Source organism: Diceros bicornis, chromosome 22 (assembly GCF_020826845.1).
Source record: "Diceros bicornis minor isolate mBicDic1 chromosome 22, mDicBic1.mat.cur, whole genome shotgun sequence".
In the NCBI taxonomy this organism is placed as follows: domain Eukaryota; kingdom Metazoa; phylum Chordata; class Mammalia; order Perissodactyla; family Rhinocerotidae; genus Diceros; species Diceros bicornis.
In genome coordinates this window covers 58,472,096-58,491,761 of record NC_080761.1, presented here as the reverse complement: position 1 = coordinate 58,491,761, position 19,666 = coordinate 58,472,096, and the positions used below count along the sequence as shown (strand labels likewise).

Here is a 19,666-nt window from a genome sequence, read left to right as displayed (position 1 = left end):
GGGGACCTCCTGCTGGCCGGCTGGGGGGTGGGGGAGTGTCGTGTGAAATGTTGCACAAGCTGAGGTCAGAGCCTTTTCCGTCTTCAGGTGGGTCAGTGTCGTACATGTCACAGTAGTATGTTCAGTAGGAAACACAAAGTTTCCCAAAACATGTGGTCTAAAATAAGAATATTATGAACCGTGGAAACTAGATTACTAGACCGTCCTCTGAGCTAAGGGTATTTAGAGACAAGTCACCTGCTTGTGTGGTGGGTCAGTGCAGGCCTGGTGACATGCAGCTGACCAGCTCAGGGACGAGTGTGGGTGGGGGTCTCACCTGAGCTGGGGAGGTCCTGGCAGTGCTGCAAGCTGAGTTCCGCAGATTCTTAGGTCTGCTGTTTGATTACTGGGACGACACTGTGATTCTGTAAGCCTTTAAAATGAAGCGTCTGTCACAACCTGTCCTCGAGGATAACTGTCCTCCTGGGAGTGGCCACTGAGCTGGGAAGGTGATGCCGGCTCCGCCGGGCCTTCGCCTGCTGATGCTTCTGCCACCTCCATCGGGCTGCAGGCACCACGTGAACTGCCGAGTGTTGCCACGGACGCTCTCTGAGGGGCCCGCTGCGTCCCAACTGCGTCTTCGATCTTCTCTCACGCTGTGTGACTCCTCTGTTCAGAAATGAGGACCTTCTTACTTTGCACAGGGCCGGTCAGCTTCCATGCCCCACCCAGGCCGCCCTGGCCTTGCGGCTGTGACCCTGTTCCGTGCTCTGCCAGGCCCTTGGTTCTGCTGGGCCTGGAGCCCCGTGCTACAGGTCGGGTGCAGCCCCCTTCCTCCGCATCCTCCGCCCCATAGCGCCGTGTTGCTTTCATGGTGAAAGGCCTTTCTTCCTTTCATTTGCTTGTGTGTTCCAAAAACAGTTATCTTTATGCAGCAAACCCCTCAGGAGTTTTCGTCAGTCACAACGTGGGGCCCTAGGGTGGACTGCTGGACCAGCTCCCTTTTGCAGTGTTCCTGGCTTCGTCGAGCAGCCTGGATATAGCTGGTGTGCCCTGTTCACACCGCGGCAGTGGGCGGTGGGCGTCCCTGGTGTCTGCTGTGATTGTCCCGCCCCTCCAGTTTAGGAGGTCGTGTGTCTGGTGGGGGGCCTGCTGAGCTGCAGAGCAGGCGCTCTCGAGTGAGTGTCTCAGTCTTTCCTACCCTGCTGCAGACCTGCGGTCTTAAAACACGGAACGCGCAGCTGGCAGCACGCGGCGTGCTCACCCCTTGTCGGGTGTTTTGTACCTGGTGGTGCAGGTATCCTGGTGGCCTGTTAGCAGACAGGAAGGAGGCGAGACACTGGGGAGAGTGTTCACCAGGTGGACCCGCATCCTCTGAGCATAGCGAGAGGGAGGCCCATCGTGGTGACAGGCTGAGCGTCGTGGCAAAGGGCTGAGCGCGGACCCCGAGGCATGGCCTGACGCTGCTCTCAGAGAGATGGCTAGGCGCCGGCCTGCCATGGGCAGCTCTCGCTGGGGCTGGAGGGCGTGGGAGTGGGTGATGGGGAGAGTGGAGAAGGGTGCTGTGCTCTGGGATGAGTCAGGCCAGCTCTGCATGGCGAGGCCTTGACCTCAGTTGTGGGAGGCGCTGGAGAGTCCAAAGGAAAGGGGAAGGGAGGCGCACCAGCATCCTCGTCAGATGGCGGATTCTAAAGAATCCGGCAGGGCGTCTCTTTCCTCTCCCCCCTCTGCCTCCGTCCCCTCTCCCTCACTTTTCCTAAGGATGGAGACTGCGTCTTAGGTTAGTTGGGCTCTGAATTTTTCCGAGAGCAGGAGAGTCTGGAGAGGGAGTGAGGGGAGGGTTGGGGGAGGTCCGGGCTCGGGCCACCTTTCTTGGGGAAGGCAAGAAGCACTGGGTGAGGATCCGTCAGGTGTGGGTGGGAAAAGGGACTCAGCTGGTAGGAAGGAAAAGGGGTGGGCTGTGGGGTGGCACTGGAGTGGGGTGCTCCCCTACGGGGAGGGGCCGAGGCTGTGGGTGGCCAAGCGAAGTTTAGTAGCTAATACTTCTTCAGTGGAGATAGGATCTCTGTTACTGCTCTGTGCATCCCTCTCAGAGGAGTGTCCAGCAGTAATAAAAAAGCGAGTGAATAACTGATCTGGTCCCCGGCCTCTTGGGCTGGAGACCTGAAGTGTGGTGTGTGGAAAATGATCCCCGTGTGTGGGAGTGTGCATCGTTGCTGACGGTCTCTGAAGGGTTGGCGCCAAGCACACTTGATCTTTCTGCTCAGGTGACTTTAGACCCTGGGTTTTGACTTTTCCGTCAAAACGGGGGGAGCCACTGAAGGTTGGAGAGAGTGATATTTCTGACAGAAAGGTGGGTCGGGTAGGGCCGTATGGCTGAACTAAAGCAGAGAGGAAACCTCAAGATGGGAAGGGAAGGGTGGTTCCCGGGCCCGCTGCCGTGATGAGCTGCGTCAGCCTTTGGAGCTTAAATGTGGCAGAGGAATGTGTTGTGAAAGTGCTGTCACAAATAAATTTATCCCCGGACGGAAGATGTGTCAGCTTGACCTGAGTTCACAAGTCAAGAGACCTTGTTTGGCTCTATGATTCCGGTGGGTGAGATTTTCAGACATGGCTGCAGAATCCACGTCTTTTAGGTCTGTTTAGGGAGCTGATGAAGTTGAACTTGTTTCATGCATTGGTTATGTTAATAAGGGAGAAACATCCTGTAGAAAAGGTTTTTATGTCAGTGATCCATGTCGCTGATGATCATGATAACTGGAATGCTAGCTCTCCACCGGGAAGGATTTCGTCCTCAGAATCTTCCATGAATATTGAGCCTGAAGGCTCCCAGCCTGCTCAGACCAAGCCTTGTATGAGGAGTTAGCACGTGCACTGTGGACCTTACACCTCTCAGTAACAGCGTGTGCACTAATGTGAATCCCTTAGGAACGGTCATTCGATTCCAGCCAACTCAGACACTGACTCTGAGCACGCCGCCGGGTTAGGTTTCTGCGCCTGAAGCAGCTACTCAGTGACCGCCGGTGTTAGTATTCCTCAGGAGAAAATGCTGTAGCTGCCTGAGGCCCTGGACAGGTGGGAAAAGGACGACGGAGGGCCGTGCTGAAAGAGGCTGACCTTGAACGGTCAGCTGACAAGATTTGAAAGATAAGTTTGTTGGAATCTTGTTTGACCCGCAGTTGCTCTTGGACCCTTTGTGGATGAAGTGAATGAGTGGCACTTTGCTGGAGATTCGTAACCCTTGTGAGAGCACACCGTGAGGTCCTTGGGGCCGGTTGTCCTTCACATGCCCGCTGCCTTGCCATCCACCTTGGTAGTCTGGTCCCTGGGACCGTGCTGCGTGGTTTCCCCTGCTCCGTGGGTGGTGCAGCGCTTCTGGACCTGAGGGCTTTGCTCCAGCACGGCTTCAGAATGCGTGTGTGCATGCGTGTTCCTGGTGAGCTCACCACAACTTAGTCGAGTTTCCCAAGACGGTTTGTCGTCAGAGAGAACTAGTCAAGGGCATAGCAAAGTCTAAAGTGTCGTTTAAAAACATTGAAGTCTAGGGGCCAGCCCGGTGGCGCAAGTGGTTAAGTGCGCGCCCTCCGCTGTGGTGGCCTGGGGTTCGCCGGTTCAGATCCCGGGCGTGCACCGACGCACCGCTTGGCAAGCCATGCTGTGGCGGCGTCCCATATAAAGTGGAGGAAGATGGGCATGGATATTAGCCTAGGGCCAGTCTTCCTCAGCAAAAAAAGAGGAGGATTGGCAGATGTTAGCACAGGGCTGATCTTTCTCACACACAAAAAAAACAAAAACAAGAAAACATTGAAGTCTAACTGGATTTAAGACGTGTATCCATTTGGAAGTCTAGTCTCCTGATTAGGGCTTATGACAAAGCGTTCAAACTCCACCATAAATTCTCGTGTGACTTACCCAGTTTCATTTTCAAAATCATTATTTGGTTCAAGTAGGATGTCTACAATCAGGTCCTTACAAAGTTCCAGCCTGTGAAAGTCATGTTGAATTCCGTGCTGGCGGTTTATTTTCTCTTCCTCTCTGTCCATCCCTAGGTTCTACCATTTTGCTTCTAGGAAATTCATCGGAATGCTTGTTTATTATGGCAGAATGCTATTGAAGTCACTGTGGTGGAATTCCAAGTGCCACCAGTGGGCCGGGCAGAAGACTGCGGGAGGTGGGACCAGGGAGCTGTCTCTGTAGCTGTGGGAATGAAGGCCGGGCTTGGAGACAGGCGCCTGGGGCTGAGCTCACCCTGGCCTGGAGTGGAATTCAGATGGGTGGCTGTTTCCCAGAGGCGCTAGGCCCTGCAGCCTGCTCTGCCCTTGGCTGCCCCATGGCTCTTCTCCCTGGGGCACCCCTCAGCGCCCAAGCACTGGGGTTTCCCCGGTGCCCCCCGAGGGTGAACAGGAAGAGCCCAAGGAAGGGGGTCAGCTTCTAGGAAGACTGCAAGATAATGAGTCACCTCAGCTACAGCTGAAGAGTTAAAAATCCAGGAAGTAAAACCAGTGATTTGCACATTTTAAAATTATCATCCACTTAATGAAACTGGCCTATTTTCTATAAAAGTCTCCCCAGTACCTCAGAATTAAGTAAAAGAAAGTAGATGAACATAAATTATAGACACATGAGATGAATTTATGGCAATAGGAAGCAAGTTTATAGACTATGAATACTATTTTTATAAAAGATTTTCCCATATTTATTCTCTACTTTTTAAACTGTCAAGAAAAACCGAAAGAAACATTGATTTTTCCTGGTCCAATTTGCTTTAGAAATTTTGTTTGTGCCAAATAATTGGCACTGCTAATTAAAAGTAAACTAAATCTGTTCACTGTGGATTATATTATAAAACAGAGTACTTTAACACGATAGTGTTAGTGGGCTGTTCCAATATGTGTGAAAACTGGTTATCATAAACATTTCCTCAGGATTTTATGAAGGCTTTTTATGTAGTAATCTGAATGTCTTTATTCTCCAAAGCTACCCAGAAGTAGCATTATTGACCTGCCTTTTCCTCACAGAGCTCTGAGCAGCTGAGCTCCGGAGACGGCCGCGCGGGGGCAGAGCTGTGCCCTCTCCCAGGATGCCCGCTGGAATTCATAGTTCTGTCACAGGTCCTGGAACTTCTGGCTTCTCGTTGACCAAGAATGACCTAACTGGGGACGATGGAGACTAGGAACCATGTGCATCTACGTGCCCGTAACCCCGTGCCCTTCCACACGCTCTACTGAGCGTGTCTATTTTTGTGGATAGTGGGCTGCCCCCAGCCTCAGAGATGAGAGGCTTAAGGGAGAAGTTCAGCCTTTTGCCTCTGAGGGCAGCACTTGCAGATGCATCAGTGAGGAAGGGGAGGGCCGGTGGGACCCCGCTGCCTATGCTTGGCGCTCCTTGGAAGTTACCAGCACTTCTCCATTAGAAGGAAAGAACAGCCATTGTTGCACCCGTTTTTCTGTTTCTGCCCTGATACGAAGGACTGGAGTTTTGTTTTTATTTATTTATGTGTCGTTTTTTTTCCCCATAACCCCAGGAAAGCTCGGCGAGTAAAACAATAGCTCCTCCCCAGATACCCACACACGTGTGTGCACATGTGCACAAGCACGGACACGGAGCACAGGCCCAGCCAGCGCCGTCTGGGAAGTCGTGCGTCTCTCTCTTCCTCGCCTGTCACCGTGTTGTGTGCTGCACTCCCGTCCTGAGCCCTCGGCAGGCGTGCTCGCTGCACACCGAGCTGTGGCCTGAGCTTGGAGACATGTTTCATCGTCTGGCACTCCAGGCGCCCACTGCTGGTCAGTTCGAATCGGCTGACAAAAGGAAGCCCAGTCACTATTCTGGGCCTGGGGTGGATCCCAAATCAGCATGAGAACGGGTTTCCCAGCTGGCTGGTTGTCGTATGTTAAAATGTGATGCTAGTAGAAGACGGTGACGTCTGATGGAAAGCACTGAGTTTTTATTGACCGCTCAAGTATAACAGTGTTTTATGTCCTGAAGTTGTGTTTTGAAGAGGTGGTTTCTGTAAAGAAAGTGTTGTAAATTTAGCCTCTGGCATAGAAACCCATGCTCTGGAGTCGCTTTGCCAGTGTAAAAATTCGGCTTATTGTGAGGTAAGGAAGACAGTCTGATACTCAGTCTTTCGAAGTGGTCTCCCTCTGAGAAGGTGAGTTTTCCTGGAAGGATGAAATGAATGTTTGTCGATGGTGATGTATGAAAGATTTGTTCACAGACGGCAGCTGGAGTGGCTCCCCACTGGGATTCTCTTCTTCGTCTTAACGAGGCAGTGTGAACACGTCTTCCCGGGACGTTGCGGTCACAGAGAAGGCCACATACCACACTGCTCTTGTCTGAGTCCCAGACATGTGCGCTCGGGTGTTCTCGTAATCCACTTGTCTTGGACGGTCCTGATAATCCCTGTATAACCAGTGGTTTTTACAAGAATAAGAGCCCTGGTTACTTGCTGTTAGCTGGCTACTTTGTGTCTGCTTCTGCCTGTGAGCTGAACCGCAAGGACCGAGCCCTGCCTCCTGGGCAGCAGCCACCTGGGAAGAAGCCTGGAGCTAGAGGGGAGGCGGTGTGCATGCGCCAGCTGCCTGTGTGCGGGAGCTTGAAGCTCAGAGGCTGCTGCGTGTGAACCCGAAAACGGGATGTCCCTTGGGATTCATTCCTCTGTACATGCTGATCTTATATTTGTTGATCTAATGTGAGCCTGCACGACATCAGTTGGTCTCATGCAGTTGTGACCACACAGCAGGGATGCCGGTGCCTCTGTTCCTCGTCAGGATGGTGCTGCAGAGAGCTGTCTTAGTGCCTGGTCCCAGGCCCCAGAGTTTAAGGAGACTCTCGCTCTCACTTGGGCAGTGGGGGTTGGCACCTGAGCCCTGGGCGCCACACGCCTCACCCACGTCCCAGCCCCGCCCAGTGCATGGTTGGTAGGTGCTCAGTGAACACCTGTCAGTGACTGACCCGAGGTTCATGGCTGTGAAGAGGTGGTGAACACAGAAGATCTCCAAATGTCTGGGTGTTTAAAACCAGACACACGTGTTAAAAATAAAGCAAGTCAGGAGCAGCTTGGCCGTGTGTGACCGCATGTTATTTTCTCAGATGAAGACGTGTATTATTTCTTAAGTTAGATTTGACCTGTTTGTGTCATGAGTAGTGCAGACAGGCAGCAAAAATGCTTAGAGCAATGAGCAGGAGCTCACGCACTTGACCTCCTCCTCAGCTCAGTCTCCCGCCCGGTCCTGTACCTCTGGGGGCTGCTGACTGCATGTCCGCCCCGTAGGATCCGGGCAGTCCTTTCTCTGGGCGCGGGAGTTCTCCAGCATCATGGCAGTCCTGGGGCACACAGCGTCAGGCCAGGTAATTCAGGGCACACTTGGGGCCCTGTGAGCCCCACCTATTGTGTAGGGCACTCCAGGGGACCCTTGGGGGGAACAGATCCAGCACCCCGACCTCCACTCACCTCTGATGCAGGACCTGGGAACATAAAGCTGTACAGGTCTGAGCATTCTGAACTTGAGAATGGAAACACTCCACGAGAAGTTTACTTCTAGAATGAAAACAAGACGTAATAAAATAAAATGATTGCTAAAAATCACTAAGGAGAGGTAAGAACCGAACCGAGGAAAGGAAGGAAATGGTTGGAGGTGAAGATAGACTAATAAGAACACCCGCTTGAGAAGACTCGACAGTCCTGACGCTGTGATCTGAGTGTGCTAAGATGCAGTGAACTCATGCTCTGTGTGCCTGTGCATGCATGTTGGGGGCAAAACGTGAGAGAACCTAGATTAACTAGTTTTACTCCCAAAGAGAAAATCTAATCAGTTATTTTAAATAACTCTTTGCCACCAAAATGAAGATGTTAGATAAAAAAAATAGATTTATGCATTTTTGCTTTTTTGGCACGAAAATGAACTTTGTGGAGTAACCTAATAGAAACGTAGCAGCTAGTTAATGGCTCACTTTGTAACCTCCCTTCCCCTGTTTTCCTGGGGCTGACAACGTGCCAGCCTCTGAGACTTTGGGGCAAAGCCAGGGTGGATGCCGCACCCAGGAGGGAGGTCCCTGCGGTGGTGACGGCACCTTCTGCCTGCGGGGCCACGCGGAGCTGTGCCAGGGAGTGGGAGGGTGGGCTTGGTTGTGAGTCCAAGGGCGGAGTCTCTGGGACCATGGGGACTTCGTGGATTTGTGTCTGACGCTGAAAAATACTGATAAATACAAGGATGCATGTATTTATATAGACATGTATATCTGTTTTGACATGATGGACTTGAAGCATTTTAAGTGTTTTAAATTTTCCTTGAACATTTCAACACTAAGATACTCAAACGTAAATGAACGAGATTTGCCAGTGACAAACAGTCCCTTTCTGGTGCAGACTGACTTGAGGAGCACCCTGCTCCAGCAGCCTGCTCCCGGGAGGTGGGGTCCCTGCGAACGGCTGGTCACAGCGCCCCCGCAACTGTGCTTTTCCTGTTGCTGACCCACTGTGCGTGTCCAGGTGTCTGACTCTGGACGTTCTTCGGGATGTTTGAGGAGACCGCTGTCTTTCGGCCTCTGTTTAGACCTGGGTGGAGCAGAGATGAGCCAGTTAGCACTCCACTCTGTCAGGATTTTGGTTCTTCCCAGGCTTGCAGCTGCCTCAGGTGTTACTTGAGGGAAAATGAGCCCAGGAAGAGAACTGTTATTTGGATAGCATTGAAGTGCCGAAGGTCACATCAGAATCATGATGCCCTCTGGCTTCAGTCCCAGCTGAGGGCCAGTCGGGGGCTGTGCTGTGCGGGGCCCTGCGAGCAGCTCCCCGGGCCAGGGGGCTCACAGGGCCCCTCTTCGATTCTGGTGTTTGTTGACCAAAGCGAGCTGCTTGTTACTTAGGAAATGCATGCCCACGTTTGACTACCACTCGTCCACGAGAGCAGCCGGGGAGGAGTTGGCGCCCTTCTCTGCAGGATGCCTTGTCTTCACTTCCTTCCCCTGTCACAGCTTTCCTTAATGTATTTGGAAATATTGTGGGAAAATGTGCATGCCTGTGTATTGAATAGTGGTAAAACAACTGTAGATAGAAGGCCACTGTTTTGTACCATATCAACCTAGAACTTCTTGCCTTTTTTGAGATGAAATGGGGAATCTTAACGCTTTGTTTTCAGTCTTGCTGAATAGAATTACTGTGTGCTGGCATCGCCGGGAATTTCAAAACCCGGAATATGGCTTCTGCTGGCTGCCTCACTGTGCTTCGGGGGTCTCACCACATAGTTGTTTGTCCTTGTTAATCCTCAGAACAGAGTGTAACAGTTACATTTGTTAAAGTAGGAAGTCCTCAAGGAAAGTGGCTACCAAATGAAATTATTTCTCAAATCTAATTAGTAAAAGTATTTGTCTACGTAGAAAAAGATTACCATGTAAATTGAGTTTTCCATGGATTTCCATGATAATCACATACTTCTGTTGTTATTACTAAAACTGTTAATGGATTTAAAATAGTACAACAAATTTTGTGTAGCATCCTTGGTTTATAAATACTAGTTACATGGGGAAATCAAGTCATGATTTGATTGAGAAGACATTTCTTGATGGCCTGACTGAAAATCTGAGCCATTGAAGTGCCTAGAGTAGAGAGCAGGATGTTTAGACGAGAGGATTGATGCCCGGTGCTTGTTCACGAGGATGCATTGCTACCTGAGAGGTGACCTCTTGAGACTGTAGTTCCTAGAGTGTTTGTGTTTGTGGGCTTCACGCAGCGAGACGGGGCGTAAACAGCTCTCCTCTGCTCTTTCTTCTTGTAGTCTCTCCAGTGATCATTAAAGAGTGGGCCGCCTACAAGGGGAAGTCTCCTCAGACCCCAGAGCTGGTGGAAGCGCTTGCCTTCAGGGAGTGGACCTGCCCCAATCTGAAGAGGCTGTGGCTGGGGAAGGCCGTGGAGGACAAGAACCGCAGGATGAGGGCCTTCCTGGCCTGCATGAGGTCGGACACACCTGCCATGCTCAACCCGGCCAGCGTGCCCGCCCATCTCACGGTGCTGTGCTGCGTCCTCCGGTAGGTGCGCCTCGCAGAGACGCGTCTGTGTGACGTCGGGGGCCGTTCCAGGAGTCCTCACCCCTCGCTCACACGTCTGTAGAAACAGGCCGTGTGAGTGCAGTGTAGATTGGAATTGATACCGTATAGTGTGTTCACAGAGGATGGATATTTGTGAATGTGTCTTTTATGTAAATATCATAATTTTAAACATAGTTTATCCTTAAAATTTTAAAGACTTTTGAAGGCTATCGGGGGGATTATATTATATATTATTTGCACTGTTTCTATAGGGAAAGCGTGCTTCTTCCCCCCCCTCATTTATCTGATCATATGTCCACAGTATGGACTGTGGTGTCTTTCTGGTCTCCAGGGTTATAACCTGGTGTGTCCTTGTTTGGCTAGTTGCTCATGTTGTTCCAGCTTGGCCCTTGGGAACTTGTTCACTGGGCTGCTGTGTCCTTTGTCCCCCCAGCGTGTCCTTGCTTTCTGGCACCACCAGAGGCCCAGCCTCGTCTTGTGCTTCCCTGCCCTGCCCAGAACCCACTGTGTCTAAGGGGCCGGCTCCTCTCCTTGGAGACAGGGAGTGAAGACGCCGCTCTGGGCACTGTGTGCTTCCAGGCCTTCTTGGCCGAGGGGCCTCGTGTGGCAGACGCCATTGGCGTTTGGGAGATGATTTGAGTTGACATGCGTACCTGAAACAGGTTCATTAGTTTATTGAGGTTTTTTTTTTTTTTAACCAATTTCAAACTTAATTGGTTTCAGACAAACTTCCATTTGCAAGTATAATACCAGGAGCTTTTCCCCCAGATACATGAGTGTGACCTTCAAACAGGACACATCCTGTGCACCACAGTACAGCCGTCAGAATCATCAGCGTTGGTCCTCTGTTTCTGTCTGGACTTTGGGGTCCAGCTCAGACCCTCTCTTGGGTCTTTGGAGGTGAAGTCCAGGGTTCTCCGGCAGACGTGGTGGAGGGCACGGCGGCCCTCTGCTGCTCGTGCTCTTATCAGGCCGTGCGCCTGCATTCTGAGCGCTTGGCGGAGGGGGAGTCTGCCGGGCTTCTCCAGCGAGGCCACTCTGTCCCCTGGTCACTGACACCTACTTCATGGGAGGCACTTGGACAGTGTGTCTGCACTCTGTCCTCCTCAGGTTTCCGTGTATTTATACCGCGTGGATTCGAGGCTCTGTCTTCTTCAGTGGCTCGTGGTCTGCTGCTGCCCGCATTTAATCTGGTGCTTGGTTGTCACCTCCTGGGACTCTGTGTCCTGCTGACGTGTCTCGTCATTCTATGAGCACTTGCTTACTTCCCTCCAGAGATGTTTGGGCCTCACCGGGGATGCCCTTTGTCCCCGCAGCCCTGGTTCCTAGTGGTGGCAACGGTGTCAGACCAGGTTCTCCACATCTGCTTGCTGCCCCCAGGCGCTCCCAGTATGTTTGCAGGGACACAGACGCCTGCGTGTTCGTGGACTTCTGGTGCCTCCAACCTGCCCATCCTAGCTCTCCCTCCCCTGACGGACAGTGAGAGCCTGGGGCCCAGCTGCACCACCCGCCTCCCCTGCCCCAGGCCCTCCCTGCCCAGGCCTGGGTGTCCCGTCCCCCTCTCCTGGCCCCTTCTCCTCGGGCCCCTGACCCCCGCTGAGTCTGGCCTGCTTGACTGAGAATGGAGACAGAGCTATAGTGGGGTGTTTGTTTCCTGACGTTTTGTAAATTTGTAACAGACTTTCAGGCCAGCGGTTTATTTAGCAGCCTTCCTTAATTAAATGAGGTCGACGAGAGGACAGTGTGGCACTTTCTTGTCTTGAGCTCCACTGAGGTTTAGCTAGTGGGAAAGACTAGTTCCTTGTCTTGGCTTTAGAATCTTAGGTTTTCTCTGATGGAAAATTCATTTTTGGGCCTGGTTTTATCACTAAAAATCTTATATTAGCCAGAAATTTAAGATTAAGACTTTGGGTGCTCTAAGATCAAATTAGCAGTAATAAATTTGGCTACTTTGTATTTCTTCCAAGTTTAAAATGTGTGGCCTTTAATCCAGTGGGTCAGCTGACTGTCCACCATTTACCTCTCCTGCAGAGCCCGCCGGGCCTGAGTGAGGGCGCCGTGTGCTGCCCCCCAGGCCCGTGTGGCTGCCCTGGGACAGAGGCGCAGCACGTAGTGTGGGAGGAGCCGCTGTGGTGTTGGTGGGAGTGTGGCCCTAAAGCTCACTTTACGCTCCGTGACATGCTGGCGTCTTCACATCTAGTCTGTTCACGCTCTCGGCCTCGTGGGGCGCCGGATGCCTGACGTGCACAGACTGGGCAGCGTGGCCATCCCGCTGTCCTCTCCACTTGTCTCGGTCCTTGTGGCCCTTCCTCAGCCGTTACCCCAGAAACAGCTCCGCCTCTTTTAGGTCCATTTCCAAAGTCTTCCCAGATTTCAGAATTGTCCGGGTCCCCCCCCCCTTTTTTTTTTTTTTGTGGGGAAGATCAGCCCTGAGCTAACAGCTGATGCCAATCCTCCTCTTTTTGCTGAGGAAGATTGGTCCTGGGCTAACATCCGTGCCCATCTTCCTCTACTTTATATGGGACGCTGCCACAGCATGGCTCGACAAGCGGTGCGTCGGTGTGCGCCCAGGATCCGAACCTGCGAACCCCGGGCCGCTGAAGCGGAGCGCGTGCACTTAACCACTGTGCCAACGGGCCGGCCCCCTGGTCCCCGTTTTTGAGATGATCTTTATGTTGATTTTTTTGTGGTGGTTTATAAAAAATGTACTCATTTTAGAACTTGAGAGATTAGTGAATGTAACCAGTAATCCCAGGAACTGGAGAGGCTTCGTGTCTGAGTGAGCCTCTGCCCATGCTCGTCTCTGTGGCGTCGAGAAGCTACGGGGAGCACAGGGCAGGCCCCTGTGCTTGGTGGAAGCCACGTGACGTGCTTGGTCGTGAAGAGACTGTCATGTGAGCAGGGTGGGCACATGGGGCCAAGGAGCTTCTTGCTTGGGAAGACTCACAATTTTAGATCCTGCGAGGAGGAGCTCGTTGGGGAGATGAGGCAGAGCAGCTCTCGGGACAAGTCCCTGGGGTTTGGGCCAGGGCACAGGCTGGTCCACTTGCTTCCATTAAGAGAATCCATTCTACCTTCTGCATTTGGGCCACGGGACAAGCAGGTGGCGGATACCTTGCATGGCTTCTGTGTGATCAATAGGCACCACCTGTTAAGAGTGTGGGGACATGCCGAGTAGGAGGTGTGAGGTTTCCGATGAAGAGCGTGGGAGGGTCGAGGTTGAGCCGGGTGTTGGTGTGAGCCTCTGAGGGCCCACCGAGGGCGGCTGGTGGCCCAGTGGTCTTTTCTGTAGAAGGTGCAGCCTTTGACAGGAGAGGGTCTGCCGAGGTCAGGTGGCCCTGCTGGAGGCTGAGCACGTGACCCTTGCCCTTGATGGCTGGGGCAGGGCAGGGTCAGTAATCTCAAGGCCAGGCTGTCATCCACAAAGACTTCTCCCTTTCTTTAATCTTTTTTTTTTGCATAATTTCAAACTTAAAGAAATTGTGAGATTAGTACAGAGAGTTGCTGGCTGTCTGTCACCCAGGTTCCCCACACGTTAACGCTCTGCGGTGGCATTCTCCTCTTCTCTCTGTGGGTCTGTGTGTTTGTCCTGAATCCCTTGAGTGGAAGTTGTGATGCAGTGCCCTTTACCCCTGAGCCCTTTAGTTTGTGTTTCCTAAAAAACAAGGACATTTATCAAAATCAGGAAAATAATGCTGAAACACCTCATCTGCAGATCTCACTCGGATTCTGCCAGTTGTCCCAATACTGTCCTTTATTTGAACAGAAAATCTTGGCATGTGCTGTGGTCAGCTGCTGTGTCCTCCAGCCTTGACAGCTCCTCGTCTCCCTTCAACTGGGTGTTTCTGAAGAGCGAGCACTGGTTTGCTTGTGGACCAGGGCTCTGCAGATAGTCCCACGTGGACGAACGGGTGTGGCTGCCCCGGGAAATGGTGTTTACAAACAGGCGGCCAGCCCCTGGGTGCAGTTTATCAGCCTCTGCATAGACTGTTTCTCAGTCTGGATTTGTCAGTGCTCCTTCACGGTCAGATTCTGTTTCTGCTTTGGGGGCAGGCACACCCAGTGGGGAGATGGCGGTCTCCTTGATGTTTCGCTAGCCATGTCAGCACCCACACATTCCTTAAGTTCTCAGTGTGACGTCACGACAGCAGCCAGGAGGATGGGGCAAGAATGCAACCAAATCTCTAGAAGCCTCTCTGTGGAGACTGGGAGGGCCAGATCTGAGCAGAGGTTCAGAGTAAGGGCGAAGCAAGTTGTCCAGAACAGAGCAGGAGGCCTTCCCGGGGTGCAGTTGAGAAAGGCAGACGAGGTCCTTATCCCAGAGAGCTCCCGTTCTTGTGAGGACGGACTGGGTTAAGTCCTAGAGGAAGTGAAATTAATAAATAAGGGGGATGGAGGGCTTGAGCTCCCACACAAGACTCACACTCAGTGGAGCCTGTCTTGATACCCTGGGAGCACAGCCAGGGTCCAGCTCCCCATCTGTGTTGTCAGAGGCAGACAGCATTGCTCCCCAGGTGACACGGGGACCTGCTTCTGCCCAGCCTCCATGCTTCTGAAGGGCAGTGAGAGGAGGGGTGACAACGGGGACCGAAGATACCCTCGCATGTCTGTGGTAGGAAACTCGAGGTCCAGGGCGAAGGCAGGGGGGAGAATGTCTGGAGAAAACTGAGCAACGTGAGAGGATTGAAAACACTGTCCGTGCTCAGGTGGGAGCAGTGTGGACAGAGGAGGTGAGCAAGGGAGAGTTATCCGCTGCCCTCACTTTGCTCCTGACTGTGAAGCCCTTGGTGTGGGCTAACAAGGGAGCTGCGTTTCAGGGTATTTAAACTATGTGTTTATGTACGTGCTTATCTTTATGTGCACACTCCACACTCTTTCTGCCTCCAGAAAGGCGCTCTGAGGACTTAGAGTGAGAACGAGGTAAATGGTAACCTAGTTAAAATGTGAGTAGAAAGCCCGCTAGAGAAAGAGCAAGTGTTCTAACCAAGAAGAGTCCTGCTGTGGCGACTGAGTGCTGAGTCTCTGCTGGCAGGGAAGATCTTGAGAAAACCAGCCTGTCCCCAAGATGGTCTTCTTTCTGAGTCATAGTTTGTAAAGGAACGTCTGGCCTGGGGCTGGGGAGGGGGAGCTAGTGTTTCATGGGTTTGCAGGACAGAGAAGTTGTGTCATTTGTAATCGCATCATCAGGGAAAACAGAAAAGCTGGGTAAGAAATCTGTGCAGGCCCCTCAGCTTGTGTCACCCGAGTCTTGTTAGAACCCGAACGCCAGGTTGTGTGACTGCTGACCGCTCCGTCCTGACCCCAGGCCCTCTCTGTCCACCCGCTGTAGGTACATGGTGCAGTGGCCTGGAGCACGGATACTGCGTCGCCAGGAGCTGGACGCCTTCCTGGCCCAGGCATTGTCCCCCAAACTCTATGAGCCTGATCAGCTGCAGGAGCTCAAGGTAAGGGCCGCCTCATCCTCGAGTGGGAGGTCTGGGGGCACAACTGGCCTCAGTGGGCAGCGCGCTCAGTGCACTGAACGGGTCGTGTTGGTGGCGTGAACTCCAGGGCCTTCCCAGTCCTGGAAACGGTCGAGTCTACTTTTGTCCGGTAGATTTTCCCTTCTTTACCAGTGGGTGTTTATTCTTGTTTTTCACATCAGGAAATAAATTTGCTTTTGTTTCAGGTGGGATCCCAGACCCTGGGAGGGCTTGGTCTTAAGAATTTCCTAACATCTGGCCAGGATTCTTTTTCTTATTTCGTCCCGTTGTTCCTAATTGCCACATTCGTTTTCTCTAAAAAGGAGTCTTTGCCCTCCTGGTGTTGTAAGTCCCTTTAGAAACCACTTGAGGACCACGTGCACCCTTGCATGGTCCTCGTTGCATCAGCATCCTGTCCTCTGACTCCTGAACACCAGCTCCCTGTGTTCTTCCGTGGTTTTGACAAGTTAATTTCTCCACGTTCCACCTGATTTCTGGTGTGCTTGTCTGCGCAGTGCACGTGGATCAGTCGCTGTGTTCGCATGGCTGTACTTGCTTTCTAATTTCTACACTAAATTTTAGAAAGTTCACGACTTTTCAGAGGTAGCTAAATTAGTGGATCTGCCTTTTCTTTTTAATGTGCAGGGTTTTGGTTTTTTCTTTGCCATTGGTTATTTATTTGTTTGTTTTTTTCCAAAATTTGATTTGTAATCCAGTAATCTCTTTTGACAAAGCCGCCTTCAGTGTAGACCTTTGTGCCCTTCTTGAGAAGGCGTGCTGTCCCTGCAGAGGAGTCTCAGGCTCGCTTTATAGATTTTCAGTATTCTGCAGTTGGGGCTCAGTCAGTTTCTGGTTTCCGCTAAATTATTGAATTAAATTCAGTAATTTGGTGTTGAGTGACCCTCAACTGTGCAGAGCCCATGTCATTTGTGGTCACCTTAGGCTTCTGATGACTTTGGAACAAGCTAAATAAGACAACAAAACGTAGGAGATTCTTTACTTGTATTCTTTAATGTATTGTATTCTTTACTTTGTAGATTAAGCTTTTCTGTTTGTTAGATGGAAATTATTGTTATTTTTAATGGTTTTGAATCTAAGTTTCCGTTGTGGAATGTTTGGCTGGGGTCCCCGGGCACAGGCCCCCCCTCCCGTGTCCTGGGCTGGCGGTGCCATCACTGCCTCGTCCCCAGCTGTGCTCAGGGGCATTGGAAGTACTGTTGCTGCAGTGTGGTGCCACCCCTCTACCTCTGCTTCCTGTTTCTCTTATTTAGATTATTACATCAGTATTGACATCCCAGTTCTGAAAATCAGACCGCCAGGTATCAGGTATGCCCACCAAGCCTGTTCACCATCAAGTTGCTTTACTCAGAGTTCATCTTCTCTCCCATATCCTTTTCATTTTTGGATCAGCACATAGGATGTAACTTTGAAAGATAGTGCCACTGTAAGCTTTCATTTTGGTTCTTTTGAGGTCTTAGCGCTTTCATGGTTTTCTCCTGATCCGTCTCTACAGCAGGCGTTCCCAGAGCCGTGTTTAGAAAGGCCGTGTCATGTGCAGTGACTTCAGGCCCGCCCACGTGCCTTTGGCTCTTGCTGGTCTGGGGTCTGCGTTCCCTTCACCAGGACAGCCTGCACCCTCAGGGTCCACTCACTAGCAGCATAGATCCCGAAAGAGCTGGAAGGGGAGATGACAGCATTCGCTGGGGGGAAAGGTAGTTGGCTTTTTTTAAGATCAAAGATGCTCTCAGCTATCAGATTGAGAACTGAAAGGAATAATCATTATTTAAATGCTACACAAATCCCCGTGCAGAGCTGAGGGTCCCAAAATTCAGTGCTAGAAAAGTGAATTTTAAAGTTGCGTTTTCATTTAACCGTTAAAGTTGTTTTGCCAAATCAAAAGCAATGACGGTGCTTTTCTCACTGTTGAGGATATAGTCAACTCTTGATTTCTGCTGCTGTTCCCGGGGCCGGGACCCAGAGTGTGGATTGCCCAGACACTTTTTCTTCTCCCATTTTTGTCCTATTATGTGCTTTGAGAAGAAAGAAGAGAAGAGAAAGAAAGACCCAGTTCTGACAGCGAGGCCTATTGTTGGCTTTTCTGATGGGAGGTTTGGTGGGAAAAGATGTTGAAACCACTAGTTTAGATGACTTTGTAGGAGTCTCATCGCATCTGCCTGCCGTTACCGTCAACGTTGAGCGTCCAGCATGGCCCCAGGACCTTGATGTGGTGGACGGCCCTCGGGTTTTCCCTGGTGTGTTTCTTAGGCACTTCTGCTGGTCCTTCATGAGTGTCAGCACTGACAGTGTGTGGAGGGGCCTCGGCACAGATTGACCTCCGTCCAGTTTCTTTCTCTCTTGCTTGTGACGTCGCTGTAACTGCCTTAGATTCTCTTAACAGTTTCACATGCCAAGTGCAGAATATGAAAGATGGAAAATGAAGAGCTTTGAAGACATTATTAGGGGCATGCAGCACAGCTGTGATACCCGAAAGAATTACGTTCCAGATCAGGAAATAGGGCAAATTGAAGTAGGAGCCTGTTAGGAGCTGGACAGAGTCAGCTCCCTGGGATTTGCTTCTTAAGCTAATAGGCCTGAGGTTAAATTCCATATTCAATTTCCTAAAACGTCAGCAAGTCTTGTCACTACTCCTCTAGTTGAGGAACTTTGGATGATGTTGAATACTGTATCTTACTTGGTATGAGAGAGTGAGGTTGGAATGTGAATATTGCAGCCATTTCCATGATCACGGTCAGGTTCTGGCACTGCCAGTGACCAGCTTTGTGACCTTGAGCTCTCTGTGACTCGGTTTCTCCATCTGTAAGACAGAGTACTGAGAGCAGCTCCTGTGTCGTATGGTGGCTGAGACGTAACTGAGATGGTCCATGTGAAAATCTGTCGAGTGGCATCTGATACGTGTTTATTGTCACCCACACATATTAGATAGTATTATTTTTATAGTTAACATTTAGGGAAAGAAATATAAAACACTATGTAAAATAATTTAAACAATTTTTCGAATGAAGCAAAATCCACAATTGAGATATTATCCACATTATTTAGACAGCTTTTATTTTATGAATTTTTCTCTGCTAATTGAATGGTAGTTGTCATTACTAAAACTAATTGACTTGAAAATCATTGTTTAAACCCATAGGAACACAGATCCTCAACTGATGATGAGGCCCATTAAAATAAATATGGGTATGTGGATGACGTAGACGTTATGTCTCCACTCCTCCGTCAGGGCGCCAGGAGCTTCCTCGCTGTAATGAGAGTGCTTCTGTGTTCACGCACCGGCTGTCCGTGCTTAACCTTAGTGCTCACCCGGCCGTCTGCCAGAGTGGTTTTGAGCTCTGTTAGTCAAGGAAGGGTTTGGGTGTGGATCTGACCGGTACCAGCAGGGACTAAGAAACGATGGCAACATCAAGCCTCGTAGTTCCCCTGGAGGGCGTTGCTGGCCCCTGTGGCGGTGCCTGGGAGCAGAGCAGACGTCTCCAGAGCACCTTCAGCATCACCACTCTGCGCCCTCGGCCTTGGCCATGTCCCCCCACCTCTGGCCCCGGAGGCCGAGGGCTGGCGGGGAGAGAGTGGCTGGAGACCGGTGGCACTTATCCCCACAGAGAGGCTGGGGCCAAGGGTCCACACAGGCAGCCCTGAGCTCGGGCTGGCACCAGTGCTGTGCCATGCCCACTGCATCAGCGTTTGGGGAGGAGAGACTCCCTCTTTCAGCCTGGAGACCCTCAGTGGAGGAAGGTTTCCACTCCTCTGTGCAGCGCAGAGGCAGGTGGGGCCTGCAGGGATCTAAGTCAGTCAGGGGAATTTTTACCATTTTGACCCTCTCTACTCCACTTTCTGCTCATAAGTATAAAATGCATCTAATTCCATCACCACAGCCCCACCGGCCCTCAACTGGATGTGTTTAGTTTCCCTTCCCAGCACTGGGAGAAGCAGGAGCCAGCAGGGTGGGCTGCAAGGGGTGGACGGACTTCCGCAGGTTTGGGAAGTTCTGAACTTGCACTGACTTAAAATTAAAAATAACAAAAGAGGTTGCAAAACACAGTGTCAGCTGATAATGGGGAATGTTGACACTGACAGCACAAAACAGCAGATGATCATAAATTCCTCAGTATTGGGCACTGGAATGATCTTTTTTCTGTTTAATGAAAAGCCAGTTTACCTTC

At 51.2% G+C, this 19,666-nt stretch overlaps 1 protein-coding gene across 3 annotated transcripts in view; it reads left to right on the top strand.

Annotated features, from left to right (window-relative positions):
- FAM120A (family with sequence similarity 120 member A) overlaps nucleotides 1-19,666 on the top strand; it is a 110,580-nt gene that overhangs the window by 75,636 nt on the left and 15,278 nt on the right. For 2 of the 3 annotated variants that reach the window (XM_058566077.1, XM_058566076.1), the window contains exons 11-12: nucleotides 9,753-10,002; nucleotides 15,353-15,467. In XM_058566077.1, coding sequence (XP_058422060.1) covers nucleotides 9,753-10,002; nucleotides 15,353-15,467 — 365 coding nt within the window. Of the gene's footprint in view, nucleotides 1-9,752; nucleotides 10,003-15,352; nucleotides 15,468-16,756; nucleotides 18,380-19,666 lie in introns of those variants that run through there. The other variant, XM_058566078.1, reaches the window with a different exon arrangement.